We start from the raw sequence: 19,248 nt of genomic DNA on the forward strand, positions 1-19,248 counted from the left end.
TTCTGAGAATAACCAGACTGTATGTTTTTGTCTCTCTCCTTCCCCAAGGAAAATCAGTTTACAGCAGCCATATATTTCCAAAGCTTCCGGGAATCTATTTCATCCACACTCACATTTAAATAACATTTCAAATCAGCAACAAAATTTAACGTGAACTGTCCCAAAAATGTTGTTTCTTATGGTCAAATAGCAGGTGCTTCTGTGGTCTTCCAGCGGTTTACATTATGCACAGTTTAGCATTATGTTTAATTTACAAAACAAAACAATGGCTTTATCTCCCCCCAAAAAATGTTTGTCTTGCATTATGTTGTGAAATTGGACAATGTCCATTCATTCGCTGCTAATTCTTTTTTGTGAATTGGAATGTGTGCAAAGGTTTGTGGGTGTTTGGAGGATGTGATGGATACACTTGATGCATCCTTCAAAATAGGCCAAATTAAGGACGTAAAACTAGGGCTGCCTTCAAAGGATCCTTTAAATTGAGACATCCTTTGACGGATCTTGACGGCATGGCAGCCGAGATATGCAGCCTTATGACTGAGAAACAGCCAGCGTATATTTAAAGTTGGTCCAGCCAATGCGCATGTGCAGTCCTAAGTGTGCGTCTCAGGACACTGGTTATTTCTATGGCCACCGGAGCTTCTAACGGCAGTTGCTCTTTCTCCCATTGACAGTGGCATTCTGAAATTCTGATCAAATAAAGATAATTTTATTAGTCAAATTTCAAGTTGAGTGTATTGCATTGTGTACACTTCACAATTTGTCAAATATAGCTGGCCATTGGGGTAAACTTAAAAATAAACTGTGTGCTAACCAAACATTAAGCCCACAACTCATATGTAATGAGGTGGCAATCCTACAAATTTTTTTTTTTTTAAGTATTCAGCAATCAGTACACTAGTATTCCATTCCAAAAATAGTCACACTCTGAATTCTGAATAACATACTAGCATACTATATATATATGTATGTAGATTTTACAATACATTTAAAATTTATTGTTTTTTTACATATAATCAATATTTGTAAATGAGTAGTTTTATATTTCTCCGTCATTTTTAATTCTACTATGCTGTTCGCAATGCTTCATGGGATTGTAGTTCTTTTCCTCACAATAAACAGTTAAGTACAGTCTTGTACCTTTGTATTTTTGGTCCAGTTTTCAAAAACTGTTTTGCTTCAGATCAAAGTTTCTATTGTTGTGATTCCCCTCATTACAAGTTGGCTTGGTTCATGGCAACTCTTTAACAATGACTATTTTAAAATCCCTTTGGGAAAAATGAATGAAAAAAAAACTTCTGAAGCCAGCGCTGCTGAAAAAGGGGACGAGCAATGTTGCACTCTATTACCTCTTATGTCAGTTTGTTCTCATATGTCTCCTGTCCTTCCTGTGTAATACATATGTTAATCTATGTACTCTTCCTCTCTTTGGCTACAGAACCGTATGGAAGAGAGCTTATCACTGTTCTACACCACCATCCACTCAACATGGTTTGCTCATTCCTCTGTCATCCTGTTCCAGAACAAAATGGACATCTTGGCCAAGAAGATTCTGTTCTCGGATTTGCGAACATACATACTTTCCTGAATTTGAAGGTATTTTGGTGCACATTAAATGAAAGGAAAGGCTGCATTATCTGTGTGATCTATTTTCTTTGTTGTACCTGATTCACTCTTCCTTTACCTTCCTTTGTGGGTCGGCGCCACCTTCAGGCAAACGCTGGGACATTGAAGATGCCAAGCAGTTCATCAGAAAGTTATATACACAGAAATCAGTTAGCAATGAGAACTCCAAACACATTTACTCTCATTTAATCTGTGCCAAGGACTACATTGACGGCCCGATACTCTTCAATGAAGTGAAAGATGCTCTCTTAGGGCAATCTTTGATTAAGAATTCAATTATATAATATAAAGTGCTATTATTATCCCAGAACGCACCTTCAGTTGCAGTCACTCAGTCTTGATCTCAATGACAATGAATCTGCATTCAAAGACACTACTATTTTATAAAGCAACATGATCAACGTTTTAACATTATTGATGACAGAGCATGCTTGAAAGAAATTTAATTAAGGTTTTCACTAAACTTTTGTTAAAAAATAATATATATTTACATGCTCACATTTGTGGGGTCCATTTGCAGAAGCAGATCTATTGTATATCTATAACCTCATAGCCTATATATTCAACATACTGTAAAATGAAATAGTGATGCGACAATTCTGAATTTCACTAACATCAATAAGGGTTTCTTTATTGGAAACCTTCCATTCCAATAAGAAAAAAAGGTTATTTTTGATTCATGTACAGTATGTGCCGCCCAGTGACACAAAATATTTCAAAACACTATATTATTATGTACTGCATTATTATTATTTTTACATGTGTATTATTGTGTACACGTAAACAGGTCTAGAAAACGTGTTCTCATTTTAATCAATGTATATAACTAATATTTTATTGTACCAAAATATTTGAATTGTTGAAAAGTTGCTACTACTGACCTGTAGTTGCTATTAGTACTGGGTCGATCATGACTGATTTGTTCATTTTAAACAAACCTTTGATATGACTTGGGAACAAGAGGCTGCATCCTTCAAAAGGGCACAGACTTTAATTCTACGAAGGCCATGAAGGTCTGAATGAGCATTGTTAAATGGGACGGTCTAGCCTACGGTAGACTGTTCATGTCGCCTAGCAATTGTGACAGCTGCCTTTGAGTGACAGTAACGTTTGTACTGGACTTTTTTGAAAGTTATATTAAACTGTCTGAAAACAAAACAGTGTCTAAATATGTTCACCATGGTCCATTTCTGTATATAATTAAGAGTATAAACTATAATCGCTTCTTAGTAAGATATGTCAACATTTGAACTGCTTTAAAGTTTATTTTTTATTTTTACATTTGTATCATTAGATTTTTGAGTAAGTTCAAACCCAATACTTACGTTTTAAAAGTGTAATTCGGCAATTTCTTTCAAAAAAATCCTGTCGTCACTGGCGCGCAATGAATTCTGGGGGAGGCAAGGCCGGCGAAGGATCAAACTGTTGGATCCTTCATTGCACGGGAAACGAAGGACCCATTTGAAGGAGCCTTCGAATAGAGTGGTGTAGGGATGATGCATTTTTATAGGCCAAAACCTGGAAAAGAGTTAGAATTTTTGAATTTCCAGTTCCATAGTCCCGAAGTCATCAGTTTTTTTTTTAACAGTACGTACAGTCCCGTTATGTACAGTATACATATGAAAAGCCTCGTTCATTCATTCAAGGGGAAAAAAATAAACAGTTCAGTAAACAAAGTGTTTAAGACTTTTGTGACATGCCCAAATAGCGGTGCTATAAGAAATAGTGACCACTTGAGATCGGATCACTGAAAACGCAGGAAACGGGGCCAATGGGAACCTGCCATAACACAGCTTATGATAGACTTTTCTGCTACATTTATACAGTTCAATGATTTTAAATCAACAAAATATGATAAATCATTTAAACCACAGTAAACCATTGTTTCGTTTAAAAAACAATTTATAAATTAATAAATTGTGGCAAAAAAATAAATAAAAGTTACAACCAGTCCCATGTAGCTTTTAAGACTTCCTGTGTGACAACTAGCCCCGTTTTCCCCTCGCAAGTATCTAATAAATCAACATAAACAGATTAACACTATGGAAAGAGCTACTTTTAGTTAAAAAGATGTGTCAGTCACTTTAAATAAAAGCTGGGAGGAATAATACAGGGTGCATTCCACTGACTTCTCATTGGTTCTCTTCTGCTCTGCAACATACCTGGCATATCATGCATTAAAGTCAGACTTTCGGGAAGTGCAACTGGTTTATCTGAAGTGAACGAACGTGACGTGAATGACAGAAAACTGCATTCAGGAAAACTCCTTCAAGGTGCCACTGACATTGTTTGTTTCAAGGAAAATGGAAAGCATACTGTTGTGAATGAAGGTGAGCGATTCTCTTTGTTACCCCTATTTCCCTAGTTTTTGCTGTTGTTAAATACGATATATGACTGTTTATTTGTTGTCCACAGAAGAACTTTCACATTTTCATTTAAGTCAGAGACTCCATTTACATTTTATTACAGACTTGTAGAGCTGTTTTTACACTATTAGTGGTGATGTCAGGATCTACACACTACAGTAGGCCAATGTTAAAAGGTTTGGCTTATTTTAAGCAAGAGTGCATAGCCTATTTTGAGTGTAATATGGCTTTCATTTACTAGGATATAACAATTAAACAATTAAAATGAATTCCATTATTTTAGCTAAGCAATATCACACAACAAAGCATACAACCTCAATGTTTACTGTTTACCTCAATGTCGTTTTTGAAGAGTAATATCCATTCCATTCCTCAGTTAATCATTTTAGGCCATATCTGTTTTAAGTAGGCCTATAGGGGACACAATAATTTTTTCTTGTTCTAGTTGGGGTTTAAGGTTTAAAGTTCTAGTTAAATAATTTAATTTCCGTTTATGTATTTTGTCACGTAACATTTCAAATTGCAAAATGCTGGGCTCATGTAAATAGTATTTTCTATTAAAAACGGCTACATTTAAAAACAAAACGTGTAGTTTGCTTCAATATTACCGTCGTTTAAATGTATGTCGTTAAACAATAGACAAATATTAAATGTTTAGCTACCTCGGATCGCACTGGCCGTTAAAACTAAACGGTAGAGCCCTGAATTCGCGCGCTGCTTCTGTTTACAGTAAAGCCCGCCTTCTTGGATTTAACTGGTCATCTAGTCATTTTAATATTGACGAGCGCTGTTAGACTAGACCAGTCTAGTTTTCATAGTCTTTTTCAACCTTTTCTAAAAAATAATCCGAACAACTCACTATGTTGGTTACAGCCCTGATATCGAGTTATACAGGCTTAAATTACGTGTCACCTGGCAATGTACAAACTAAAAACCGGTTTGGATAAGAGTGGTTTAGCCTACATCTCTACCGCCTCAAAACGTTTTGTAATTACTCCGCTCAAACTCGACTCAGAGTTTTCCATTTCCAGCTCCCCGCACACTAGTCCAAGAAACCCAAACTGCCAAATTTGCATTTAATTAAGAACTTACAAATAGGGTGAATTCAGGTGGACTGCGTCACTTTTTGCCATTGCGAAGTGTCCCTCCCTTAACAACCTGAATTCACCCCAACTACATGGTCAAATAGGTTAATGCTGAATGGCTATAATTATTTATTTATGTTTTTTTTTTAGTTACTCAATTTCTGTTGGAGTAATGGGGCAGTACTTCTGCTGTAGATGTTTCACCTGTTTCTTGTCTGAAGAGGAAATGAACGCCATCACCATAAATAAGGAAATCAAACACATCCTTGCAGAGCAGAGGAAAAGAGAACGGAGAGAAATCAAGTTGCTTTTATTAGGTGAGATGATTCTGTCAGTCTTTTTTTTTTTTATCTGAATTGTATTAAAACTTATAAACACGTTGATTCGTTTTAAGTCATCATGTGGAAAAAGTATAAAATAAGCACACACAAAAAGACTTTATTTGACACATAAAAAAAAAATTATTTGCAGATATTTTTTGTCTGAAAGTGAAAGTAAATTTAGTCAGAGCATGAAAAGTTGTTTTTATTAAATGCCATTTTGGGCCATTTCTCTTGAGGGACTTTCCTGAAATGTGATTATATAAGAGAGCTGATAGACCCAGGGCTGGACTGGCCATCGGGCATACCGGGCATTTGCCCGGTGGGCCGACGTGCTTTTTGGGCCGATACATCTCATACTCATACATAATTTTTATTATTTTTCTATTTTTTTTTTTTTTTTAACGGCCCATAAAATGTGTACATCGGCGGCCCATTCGTTTTGTTTTGTTTTGCTTAATTGGCGGCGCTGGGTTTGTGCCGGTGTAATGCAGTGGTCAAAAAAAGTCAGTGTTATTTTTATTTTTTCTGACAGACCAGCCCATGAAACACGTAGATCAGCGGCCCATTGGTTCTTTTCTTGATTGACACTGGGCTGGCCCAATCACAACTTTAAACTAGTGAGCGCGCGTGCAGCAGTTTCAGTTGTATCTGTCAAAGTAGTCTGCGAGATGGAGAAGAAACGCAAGGATTGTGCAGAGAAATAGCGTGAAAAAATTTAACCAGGCCCTTAAAGCAGACACTGTAAAATGTGTCAAAATATATGTTTTTCTGCCCTTCATCAGCTCCTGTGATGATGATGATAGTGAGGAGGATCAGGAGAGAGATGAGAAAGTGTAGAGCCTGCGGTAAGCAGAACTACTTTCAAAACACTTAAGCTATGTCATGATCGAGTGTAGGAACCCATAACCCAGTTACAGATTATTTCCACATTGCATAGTTGACGATTGATTACATAGACAGTATATAAAGACGATTACCGCAATTCACTAGAAATTTAATGAGAGGCGTTTGTAAACCATGTTTTCCGCCAAAATAAAAGCTTGATGCAGTTTGCGTCAAAATAATAGATCATGTGCTTATCTCTTTCAAGTATAGAAATTGGTCCAAAACTAATTATGAAAGTTTCCTTTATTTTTTAGTGCATTTGTTTTACAAAATATGGCTATTACTGTCATTGGATTAATATTATAACTATTATTATGTAGTAGGTGTAATGTAAATAGACACTGTAACTAAAAGAGGTTTGAATTTTTCGTTTAATTTGCACACTGAATATGGGTTGGAGATTTTAATTTTGAACTCTCAAAGTGCACCAGATTGATGAATTTAACATTAAAATGCACAAAATTTTCTCACGTGGGGGCATGCCCCTGGACCTCCCTAGAAGAACCAAGGTCCACCCACCAAAGTTTTACCAAAAATCCTGTGAGAAACACTGGTATTGCTATGCCATTGCAGCTTATAGCTTGTTTTAGGATTCATCACTGTGGAGTATAGTTCAACTGTATTAATTAATAAATGTCAAATTTTCACTCGTTCCTATACTCACTCATGACATGGCATTAGTGGTTTTAAGGAATAGGAGTTGGTATGCATATAATTAAGGGCGTGCAAAGATGGGTTGTGTTTATGATCATATAGTGGGCCAGTCTGGGCCAAAATGCCCGGGCCGATTTTTTGTCCCAGTCCAGCCCTGGATAGACCTGAGACTTAAAAGTAACTTTCCTGGTCCTGAGGTGATTTTAGTGGATGTTTGTCGTCAGTTCCCCTTCACTCAGGTGTCATGACTGTTTTTTTTTTTTTTTGCAATGTTTTGCTTGAGAAGTGTGTTTGTGATGTCTTTCTTTATTTTTTTAATAATTGCTATTTTGTTGACCAATATTATACAACTAGAAATAGTGTAGATATGCTCTATATAGGTTATATATTTAATTACACTTTACTTTAAAAGTTAAAATTTATTTTGTCTCATCATCTTTGCATAATTACCCCCCCCCCCCCAAAAAAAAAAAAAGTTTTTACCCTGTGGTTAACATCAAGTTTTTAATGTTGTTTATATGTCTATGTGGTGTTTTTATAATATGCTTTAAGACAAACCATGTGCAAATTCATGAGTCAACACCATTGCTGAATATTTTCTCCTTAAAGGCGCAGTGTGTGAATTTTAGCGGCACCTAGTGGCTTGGTTGCGAATTGCAACCAACGGCTCAGCCCGCGCTCACCCCTCCCTTTCGAAGCAGCTTTGGTGGCCAACACAAAACAAACATGTCGTCATCTGAGACAGCAGTGAGTCAGTCAAAAAACAAGGTTTCTTTACAAAAATAAGAAATTTTGGCCACTGACAGATAGCATGGGAAATGTAAGCCAAGAGTGTGTACCATTGTCACTGTTTCTGTACCACAGAAACAGCAGAAAACAGGCAACTTCGCTGTCGGTTTTAAAACATTTTTCCTGCTTCAACATCTTCCATCTGGAAAAAGCCCCACCAACGTTAAAACGGGATTGATGCCGTCATATGTCCCGACTTCACCTGGCTGCATTGTGTTGTCTCATCTTTGCCGACGATTGCCACTCTGTCGGCTCTTGTGCAAAATGATAGCCTACGTGTGATCCTCCATTTGTTAAAATTTCACTACTTACAATCGTACTTCGTTACTACTTCTACAAACGCTAATACGCTTCTTCGTGTGTATTCAATGTAGTGACGGTGCAAGTTGCCTCTAAAAACACCAACGAAGAAGAAGCTAAAACAACAGTGACGAAACGCGCTCTGTAGAGAAGTTTGTCCGTTTAGGGCTACTGTAGAAAACATGGCGGCGCAAAACGTCGACTTAACATGTAAGGTGACCTGCGGTGTATGTAGATAGAAATGGATCATTCTAAGGTAATAAAAACATAACGGTTAATTTTGTAAGGTCTTTATACACCACTCTTATTATAATGGATTTCTGAAAATAGATACTCATAAATTTGACACATTGCCCCTTTAAAACTGCAGTGAAACAAAGACAGAGTGGAGGCGGGGATCATTTGCATATTCATAGAACCAAGTATACTAAATGAGGCAAGGGTGTAGATTTACATTCAAGTTATTTTAAGGAATGATGATTTTTTTTTAAGGAAAAAACTTTTAAATATGTAATTTGTTGATCAAAGATGAGTTTTAAGGGATAAAATTATTGGCTACAGGAGGGCTTTAAAATCTTTGCTAATCTTTGCTAAGCAGGAACAGCATTTTTGTAACACAATACATAAAGGCATATACACAGATGAGCCATTACATTATGACCACCCCAAGCCAAGAGCAATCAGCACGCCTGGCAAACTGCAGGTGCAGTTCACAGATCAGTATACAGTGCATCCGGAAAATATTCACAGCACTTCACTTTTTCCACATTTTGTTATGTTACAGCCTTATTCCAAAATGGATTAAATTCATTATTTTCCTCAAAATTCTGCAAACAATACCCCATAATGACAACGTAAAAGAAGTTTATTTGAAAACGTAGCAAATTTATAATAAAAAAAAAAAAAAAAATCACATGTACTTAAGTATTCATAGCCTTTGCCATGACACTCAAAATTGAGCTCAGGTGCATCCTGTTTCCACTGATCATCCTTGATGTTTCTACAACTTGATTGGAGTCCACTTGTGGTAAATTCAGTTGATTTGGAAAGGCACACACCTGTCTATATAAGGTTCCACAGTTAACAGTGCATGTCTGAGCACAAACCATGCCATGAAATCCAAGGAATTGCCTGTAGACCTCCAAGACAGGATTGTATCGAGGCACAGATCTGGGGAAGGGTACAGAAACATTTCTGCAGCATTGAAGGTCCCAATGAACACAGTGGCCTCCATCATCTGTAAATGGAAGAAGTTTGGAACCACCAGGACTCTTCCTAGAACTGGCCGCCCGGCCAAACTGAGTGATCGGGGGAGAAGGGCCTTAGTCAGGGAGGTGACCATGAACCAGATGGTCACTCTGACAGAGCTCCAGTGTTTCTCTGTGAAGAGAGGAGAACCTTCCAGAAGAACAACCATCTCTGCAGCACTCCACCAATCAGGCCTGTATGGTAGAGTGCCAGACGGAAGCCACTCCTCGGGAAAAGGCACAAGACAGCCCACCTGGAGTTTGCCAAAAGGCACCTGAAGGACTCGCAGACCATGAGAAACAAAGATTGAACTCTTTGGCCTGAATGGCAAGCGTCATGTCTGGAGGTTTGCGAAAATCTCATTGAGATTTGAAACCTCTTTTCCAAGAGAGACCTGGCCAGGATCGAGGGACTAGTCAGGATCGAGGGAAAGATTAATGCAGCAATGTACAGGGACATCCTTGATGAAAATCTGCTCCAGAGCACTCCGGACCTCAGACTGGGGCGACAGTTCAACTTGCAACAGGACAACGACCCTAAGCACACAGCCAAGATAACAAAGGAGTGGCTACGGGACAACTCTGTGAATGTCCTAGAGTGGCCCAGCCAGAGCCCAGACTTGAACCCAATTGATCCTCTCTGGAGAGTTCTGAAAATGGTTATGCACCGACGCTCTCCATCCAACCTGATGGAGCTTGAGAGGTCCTGCAAAGAAGAATGGGACAAACTGCACAAAAATAGGTGTGCCAAGCTGGGAGAATCATACTTAAAAAGACTTGAGGCTGTAATTGGTGCCAAAGGCGCTTCAACAAAGTATTGAGCAAAGGCTATACAAATACTTATGTACATGTGATTTTATTTTTTATTTTCCGTTTTTTATTTTTAATAAATTTGCAAAGATTTCAAACAAACTTCTTTCACGTTGTCATTATGGGGTATTGTTTGTAGAATTGAGGAAAATAATGAATCCATTTTGGAATAAGGCTGTAAAATAACAAAATGTGGAAATGTGGAAAGAGTGAAGCGCTGTGAAAACTTTCCGGATGCACTGTATATACCACCAGCGGATTAGTCAGTAGAGTGTTCGGTGTCAGGGAGTTTGATAAAGGACAAATTGTAATGGCATGGTGCCTCGGAACTTCGATCGCCTTTTGGGTTGTTCATGTGCCACTGTAGTGAGTACATATGAAAAGTGGTGCAACAATGGCCAAACGATGAACCGTCGTCCAGCCATGTGTCGTCCACAGCTCATTGATGCCAGAGGGGGGCAGAGACTGTCGTGCATTGTTCACAGCGACCACAGGGCCACAGTGCAACAAATCACCGGCAGCTACAACAGTAGTGACCACGGCAATGTGTCACTGCACACAGTTAATCGCATGGGCCTGTGTAGTTGACGACCCAGCCGGATCCCCATGCTAACTGCACGCCAACAACGCATGAAATGGGCCCAAGATCATCGAGATTGGATGATTGGAATAAATTGGCCTGGTCTTGCGAATCAAGATTCCTGGTGCATCACGTCGACAGCCGAGTGTGGACACACCGATTTCCAACAGAGGCAATGACACCTGGATGCACTGTTGGGCGGACACAGGCCGGAGGCGGCGGTGTTATGCTGTGGGCGATGTTTCCTTTCCAATAGCACAATCCCTGACAGCTGTCAGGTATCTGAACATTGTTGCAGACCAAGTGCACCCATTTATGGCAACTGTGTTCCCTGCTGGTGATGGCCATTACCAACAGGATAATGCGCCATGCCACACTGCTTGTATCGTCAAGGGGTGGTTTGAGGAACCACTGTTAATGCCTTGGCCTCCAAGTTCACCTGACATTTACCCAATCGAACATTTGTAGTTCGACTTGGAAAAGCAGGTTTGCGCTACATCACCACCGCCCTGCAATGAATGGGAACTGGAGGACCTGCTGTTGACATTATGGTACCAGATACCCCAGGAGACATTTCGCCACCTCGTCAAATCAATGCCTCGCTCCTTTAGGTCCTAAAGGAGGTCCTACAGGTTATTAGGTAGGTTGTCATAATGTAATGGTTCATCTGTGTATTTTCTGAGTTCATAAAACTTAAGGCAGAAATATCAAAACACACTCAGCACTGAGCTATTAAATTAATGAAAAATGAAAAAGAAATTACCAAAAAAGATATATATATATAAAAGAAATTTAAAAAGAAATACATTTTGCTTTCATTTAGGCACGGGAGAAAGCGGAAAGACAACGTTTACGAAGCAGATGAGGATTATTCATGGCAAGGGCTTCTCAACTGACGAGAGGCGTAGCTACTCTAAACTGGTTTATCAGAATATCTTCCAAGCTATGAGAGCAATAACAGAAGCCATGAACACACTAAAGATTCCCTACTCCAACCCACAGAATGAGGTAATCAAGAGGCCGAGTGTGTTTCTGTTGAGTCCGGAGATTCATGAGGGCCATTTTATATCAACTATCCTGTGGGTAGTAGTGGGTTTGGCAAATGTTAATAAATTATATATTATAGATAAATAATAAAAGATTATAAAAATATTAATTATTAAATAATTTATATATACAGACCCTTTCCAAAAAATTAGAATATCATGGAAAAGTTTATTTATTTCCATAATTCCATTCAAAACGTTAAACTTCCATAGATTATAGATTCAGGGCCCACAACTTAAACGATTTCAAGTATTTAGTTGTTTATTTGTACATAATTTGGGCTTCCAGCTCATAAAACCCACGAAAACAGGATTTAAAAAAATTTGAATATTACATGAAATCACACAGTAATTACACAGTAATACCATGGTCATTGAACCAGGTTTTGGTTCTTTTGGCAGTGTGGGCAGGTGCAAATCCTGCTGGAAAATGAAGTCAGCATGAAGTGCTCTGAAAATGTCCTGGTAGACGGCTGCGTTGAGTGGACAGCACAGTGGACCAACACCAGCCGATGACATGGCTCCCCAAACCAACACAGACTGTGGAAACTTCACACTGGACTTCAAGCATCTTGGATTGTGTGCCTCTCCATTCTTCCTCCAGACTCTGGGAGCTTGGTTTCCAAATGAGATGCAAAATTTGCTCTCATCAGAAAAGAGGACTTTAATCCACTGTGCTTTATTAAATCAAGAGTCAACGCAGCCGTCTACCAGGACATTTTCAGAGCACTTCATGCTTCCTTCATTTTCCAGCAGGATTTGCACCTGCCCACACTGCCAAAAGAACCAAAACCTGGTTCAATGACCATGGTATTACTGTATAATTACTGTGTGATTTCATGTAATATTCAAATTTTTTGAAATCCTGTTTTCGTGGGTTTTATGAGCTGGAAGCCCAAATTATGTACAAATAAACAACTAAATACTTGAAATCGTTTAAGTTGTGGGCCCTGAATCTATAATCTATGGAAGTTTAACGTTTTGAATGGAATTATGGAAATAAATAAACTTTTCCATGATATTCAAATTTTTTGGAAAGGGTCTGTATATAATAACACAAAGAAAAACGTTTTATCTGTACATCAGCATCAGGGAATAACATTATAATCTCGTTCACGGTAGAGAAAGCTGCTTACATGTGCAAAACTAAATGTGATGACTTAAATGTAAACACAGCTTTTGTGTCTTTATCAGCTTTTCCATATATATACTGGCCCTGCTAATCATCACAAATACCGAATTTGTAAAGCAAAATAAAATGGACCGAAAATTGCCTGTTGAATATTATAGGTTGTATTTTTAAACAGAATTAATATTTTGGAAGTGAAATCTGAAAGGTGAATATGGATTATTGAATTTTTAAAAATGAAAACGTGTGTGAAATGTTTTTGAATTGAAATATTCACAGCTTAAATATACAACCATGTTGAATTTCAGCCCATAAAAATACAATGCATTAAAATGCAAGCATGGTTAATGCAATGCATATTTTTTCAAGTAGTGCAATTCAACAAGCTTTTTTGTTTCAAAAACATTTGTCATTATTTTACTTCCATAGGCCCAGTAGTGCACAATACAACAAAAAATGTAAAAGCAAATATAAGTTACACAACAGAATCATGCTCCCCAGAGTAGACCAATCACAACAGACCAATCAAAACAGACTGGGCCATCTGACCAATCAGAGCAGAGTAGACCAATCACATAAAACTGGGCCATCTGACCAATCAGAGGAAAGGATGGGTTTAGAAAGACCGAATCCTTTATTGAACCGTTTCAGACACAGTGAGAAAAAGGAGATGCTGCAATGTATTATAAGAAAAATTCAAGTTTTTGACCTTGGATGCATGTAAACCTTTTTTTGGAGGAGAAATTTAGGAACCTTTAAAATAGCATAATAGGGATGCTTTTTAATAAAGATCTTGCACTGTAATTGAATTTCCAGTCTCATGAGTTCTGTGATATCTGTAGATTTATGCCCAGCGGTTCCAGGATCAGGACATACATCAGATAACGCAGCTGCAGAGAAGTTACGTAGAGGCTATTCGTCACCTATGGGAAGACCAAGGCTTTAAGGTCTGCTATGGACGGCGCAGAGAGTATCAGCTACTAGACTCCACTAAGTAGTAAGTGTGTTCAAGACAATTCCTGTCTTTTATTGCTTCTTTATTGCTATTACTTCCTTCATGTTCGTCTATGAATCATATGCAAATAATTATGCAAACAATCCCTTCATAACCAATTCCCGGCACATGGTATGGTTTTCAATAAAAGTGTCTGAATTACGTGTTTCTTATAGCTTTATTAGTGACTTGGATCGCATCACAGCCGAAGGCTACATCCCAACAAATCAAGATGTTCTTCAAGTCAGATTCCCCACTTCCGGCATCATAGACTATTGCTTTGAATTGGAGAAGATGACTCTCAGGTACGGCAATGTCTCAACATTATAAGTTATGTGGGCATTGAAAGAGACATTTCACACGAAACTGTCATGACTTTCTTTCTTCTGTGGAAGTAGAGGTGAGCAATATGACCAAAATCACATTATGACTCATTTTATAACACAATAATGACAATGTATCACAGTTTCCACTTAATAAAATTAATGCATACTTATTTTTTGAAAGAATATATTTTAAGTATACTTTATGTAGTAAGTATACTGATGTCAATGTACTAGTATGTATACTTGTATGTGTACTATTTCAGTACTAAGGATTAAATTGGCCCACTTTTTAGTGTAGAATAGTATACTTTTAAGTATACTTTAAGTGTAAAAGTAGTAAACTTTGAGTACACAACTAGTTTACAATCACATTTATCATTTGCACTGCAACTACAAGTGAACTTATAGGTATACTGATAGTTTACTATTTAAATACTTGTAGCACATTTTTTTAGTTTATGAAAGTACACTTTGAAGTATACTCAGTAAACTACTAGTTTAGTAGTTTTACACTGCACGTATACTTGTAAGTTTTCTTGAAGTGAACTTAACATCATACTTATAGTTTACTATTTATATATTACTTTTGCACTGTAAGTAGACTACTATGTTCCTATTTAGGTATCATTTTATTTATTTTTTTACTTGAAATATACCTTTAAATGTATATTTAACTCTTTCCCCAGCGTTTTGCCAGGCAGCGTCAGGATTTTTCATCTTTTTTACAAAACTTTTATCGTTGGGAACATCAGAACGATGATCAAAACATAGATGGAGTAGATTTAGTCTATCAACATCCCCACATATTCCTGAGGTGTATTCCAGAAAGCAAGGTTATCTTACAGTCAAACATACCCTGAACTCTCGTTTGATTAACCCAAACCTTGTTTACTCGAGGTATGCGGGTTCCAAAAACATGTCCGGGAGTAAGTTCAGTCAACCCAGAGTATGTTCATTGTTAACACACAAGACATTCTCAACAGAGCGGCGAATCGACGAGTCACCATGGAAACGGACGCTAAGAAAAAGCGTGCCATACTATGGGTGCTTCTCATTTCTTATTTGTGCATCCTCATTTCTCATCCTTGCCTCTTAGCTCCACTCCCTTAGGATGCGAGGGAAGGACTCCTCAGGAAGCTTCCTCGCTCCTCGTTTCTTGCCTCCTCGTGGTGCAATTAGAAAATTGAGATGCCCTTAAAGATGGCTGAGTCCGATGAGTTTCCGAGTCACGGGCTTGTGGACAGAGTGAGGAAGCATCAATTTGAGTATTGAGAAGCACCCCTACTTCTTTCTTCTTCCCTGGAACAGAACCTGCTCTGGTTACGTTCAGAGAGGAAGTTGCTATGGCTACTTGCATACCCTGAAAATTACCTCAGTTTTTGGAACCGAAAGTTGAGTTTGTTCGCTTACTCTTAAACATATCCGGGTATGTCACATAACCTGCTTTCTGGAATACCCCCCAGTGTCTTGTTAATTACCTTGTTTAGTCCCTAGTGTTTCTGTAAATAAAAAATCAAGGTGAGAAGCCATCTAATTCAGAAGAAATGTGATAAAGGAATAAGGAACAGATTTTAGGGACAAATCATAGGCCTGGTGAAAATTCACCACACCAGATGATAAAAGTGGATGGGACTAAACTTGATTTCTGGTCTGTCTGTCTTTTCAGGATTGTAGATGTCGGTGGTCAGAGAGGACAGAGAAGGAAGTGGATCCATTGCTTTGAAAATGTGACATCGCTCATATTTCTAGCCTCCATCAGCGAGTACGACCAACTTCTGGAGGAGAATAACAAGGATGTATGCTTCCTAATATCTCTCCTGTCCTTCCAGTGTAAAATTGATACATTTCTTAATCTTTGTACTCTTCCTCTCTTTGGCTACAGAACCGTATGGAAGAGAGCTTGTCACTGTTCTACACTACCATCCACTCAATGTGGTTTGCTCATTCCTCTATCATCCTGTTCCTGAACAAAATCGACATCCTGGCTGAAAAGATTCAGTTCTCAGATCTAAAAACATACTTTCCTGGATTTGAAGGTAGTTTGGTCCACATTCAATCAAAGTGAAAGGCAGCATAATCTCTTGTTTGTCATACCTGATTGACTCTTCCTTTCCTTTCCTCTGTGGTTTGATGCCACCTTCAGGTAGACGTCGGGACGCTCAAGATGCCATGGATTTCATCAGAAGTTTATATATAAACAATGCAGTTTCCTACGAGACAAAGATCTCCAAACAAATCTTCCCTCACTTCACCTGCGCCACGGACACCAAAAACATCAACAAAGTCTTCACCGATGTGAAAGACACTGTCCTTGTCAAGGCCTTAGAGGACTTTGGAATTATCTAATAAGCCCTAAACGCACCTTCTGTTTGCATACTCATCAGCAAAATGTATGTTTTATCATTATTTATAACAGAGCATTCCTGGACAAAAATGTAATTATGAGTTAGTTTTCTATTGGCCTGTTTGTATGCTTTGGCTGTTGGAGAAAATATAAAAAAATGACACAGACAAAAATGATAACAATACAATAATTATAACTGTAAACAGTCAGCTTAAGGTAGCTACAAGTATGTTGGTTAAGTATGTGGTTAAATGTCAAAATAACTCCAATATCATACAGTAGAGTTATGTGGGGTGGGGGTAAATTAAGCACGATCTGCTGTGACTTCACAACCGTGTTGCATTGTGGTCTATGAAGTGTTTCTGCGCTCACGCCATGTCGTTCTCGGACTGGGAATAATTTGTTTCTATGGCAACAATATCAACGCCTAAATAAATCTGCAGAGGTCAGGTGGTGCAAGCTGAAATCTATGGTAATTATGAATGCACCTTTACATATTGAGTAGACTCGCTCCCTCAGTCAAAATCGAGGGGTCGATGGTCTGTCCAAATAAACTTCCCTTGCCTACTTAACAAAGTTGAAAACACTTCAAAATGGCAGCAGGGATTCCCCCGAGGGGAAGTTCTTAGTAAAATTTGTGAGTGTTTGTCTAAAAGTGAAGTTAAATGCAATCATGGTCGTGAAATGTCGAAAAATGTGTGTCTATGTCGGCCACAAAAATAGTCCCAATCAAATCTGACAAAACACATTGCAGGTCTCTTACAACAAGCAGATACACATAAAAGATAATATATGGTCATTCCTGAAAATACAGTGTTTCCATTACACAAGGCTTAAATAGGCAAACATGACTGAGATAAATCACATACAGGTGGCAGGAATCAGAACATAAGTCCAAGCAATGAATCATGGGAAATGCAATTCATGGTATGATCAAGGAGACAGGAGGTGTGCCCTCTGGTGGCTATCATGGCCACTCCATCTGACAGACATGACAGTCTATGGCAGGGTTCACCAATCTCGGTCCTGGAGGGCCGCTGTCCTGCAGAGTTTAGCTCCAACTCCAATTAAACACACCTGAACCAGCTAATCAAGGTCTCATTAGGCATACTAGAAACTTTCAAACAGGTGTGTTGGAGCTGGTTGGAGCTAAACTCTGCAGGACAGCGGCCCTCCAGGACCGAGATTGGTGAACCCTGGTCTATGGTCTCAATTCGAAGGCGTCATTGAGGATGCTTCATTTCAGTAAACTGACCACTACATTCCAAAGTCATTAAGAAATTACAACAATTTATGCTTCACTAGGAATAACGGTTATTTTTATAAGGTTATGGTTCTGAAATTATTCATTATTAATCTTGTAACACTATCGCTGTAAATGCATCCGTGAACACTGCTCAGCCAATCAAATTCGAGAAACCAAAACTGTTTTATAACAGACTGTAGCACCAGTGTGACACTGGACCAGTCAAAAATGTTAAATTAAATACAATGTCAGGGATTTCCAGGAACCCTACTACACATACACATTATCACACTATCCTCTATTCATAGGGCAATAAGGACACAGTGTCTTTTTGTAACCAAAAAGCCACAACATCTCATGACCATTTAAATCTATAATGCAGGTACATATATTTCCCACTGAAAATAGGCCACTGAACAAAAGCAATAAAAAGTCATACATATTCTTGTAAATCGAAGCACATGTTTCGAATCGATGTCATTTAAAGCAGTTCAACAAATCCAACACATTTGAATGGTTTTAGTATCAAAGCTAAATCATTCTTGAATGCCTGAATCTACATCTTGCATTGTATTTGGAGTGAATAGCAATTCCACAACTACAGCTTTCACAACAGATGGTGCAAATATGCTTCACAAATAGCAAGCTATACTCCAAAAAATATCCTCCTCATCCTGGAATTGAAATGTATTTTTTATACTATTATATTATATTAAGATTAAACTGAAAGTAACAGCATGCTGACCTTTACAGGGCACAAGCCAAATTTCCTCTAAAGTGTGTTTTGATTCTACTTGCATGAATGCAAGCTGTCATCTTCCTTCAAGTCCTTTCCAGGTCACTTGTTCAGCTGAGATACCTATATTTTTTTTTATTTTTTTTAAGTCTAGCCTACTTGAAAATGAAATACATTGGCATGGGACTATTCTTAGGTCTTTGATGGCACCATGTGGCAACTGCCTGGAATAACAAAACTAGAAATGCTATTTGCCAATAGGTAATTTGCCAACAAATGGTTTCTATAGATTATCTGTTTAAAAATATAGGCCTACCGAAATCATTCTGACTTTCTCCAGGACTTTGACTTACTTACCTGGTTCCCATGGCGATTTGTGGACTATAGGCAATCTCGATATCTCACAACACTGAGAAAGGCCAGATAAACCGGTTCTGCCTGCGAAGACAAAAGACTGACATCCACAGAGCTCGAGAGAGAGAGAGGAGTGTCAAATACCTGCACAGCTATTCAAGAAATTAACACCACTTGTGGCTTAGAACAGGTTTTGTATAATCTAGAGCCTTATGTATATACTCACCTTCTTGGGTCAGTATCTATCCTATTCAATGTCAATGGGTTAGTATACAGCTTTTAGGTTTATAGTCACTTTAGCGTTCATTCCACTTATTAACGGATGTGTTTCAAAACTTAAGATGCTGTCCACTAAGAAGGCATTTCTAGGAGATATGATGCCTAAAAATGCTGACTGGTGCACGCCTA

The 19,248-nt window shown here is 38.2% G+C and overlaps 1 protein-coding gene across 2 annotated transcripts; it reads left to right on the forward strand.

Moving 5' to 3' along the window:
• The first annotated feature begins 3,799 nt into the window (after window positions 1–3,799).
• gna15.2 (guanine nucleotide binding protein (G protein), alpha 15 (Gq class), tandem duplicate 2) lies at window positions 3,800–16,959 on the forward strand. Of its 2 annotated transcripts, XM_082139892.1 has the most exons (8): window positions 3,800–3,956; window positions 5,228–5,394; window positions 11,489–11,673; window positions 13,683–13,837; window positions 14,011–14,139; window positions 15,827–15,956; window positions 16,043–16,196; window positions 16,304–16,959. In XM_082139892.1, exons 2-8 carry the CDS (start codon window positions 5,250–5,252, stop codon window positions 16,504–16,506), a joined length of 1,101 nt encoding a protein of 366 aa, XP_081996018.1. In that variant the 5' UTR covers window positions 3,800–3,956; window positions 5,228–5,249; the 3' UTR covers window positions 16,507–16,959. The 2 variants fall into 2 exon arrangements, with proteins under 2 accessions (XP_081996018.1, XP_081996019.1); XM_082139893.1 differs by lacking the exons at window positions 3,800–3,956; window positions 5,228–5,394 and adding an exon at window positions 9,693–11,305.
• Window positions 16,960–19,248: the final 2,289 nt, after the last annotated feature.

Source organism: Leuciscus leuciscus (genome assembly GCF_965113295.1).
Source record: "Leuciscus leuciscus genome assembly, chromosome: 15".
Classification (NCBI taxonomy): domain Eukaryota; kingdom Metazoa; phylum Chordata; class Actinopteri; order Cypriniformes; family Leuciscidae; genus Leuciscus; species Leuciscus leuciscus.

Excerpts from the sequence above, each read along its gene's own strand:
- gna15.2 (XM_082139892.1), top strand. The coding sequence starts at position 5,250 with ATGGGGCAGTACTTCTGCTGTAGATGTTTCACCTGTTTCTTGTCTGAA. Across the intron at positions 13,838-14,010 it reads CTACTAGACTCCACTAAGTA|CTTTATTAGTGACTTGGATC; the intron begins GTAAGTGTGTTC and ends TGTTTCTTATAG. Across the intron at positions 16,197-16,303 it reads ATACTTTCCTGGATTTGAAG|GTAGACGTCGGGACGCTCAA; the intron begins GTAGTTTGGTCC and ends TGCCACCTTCAG.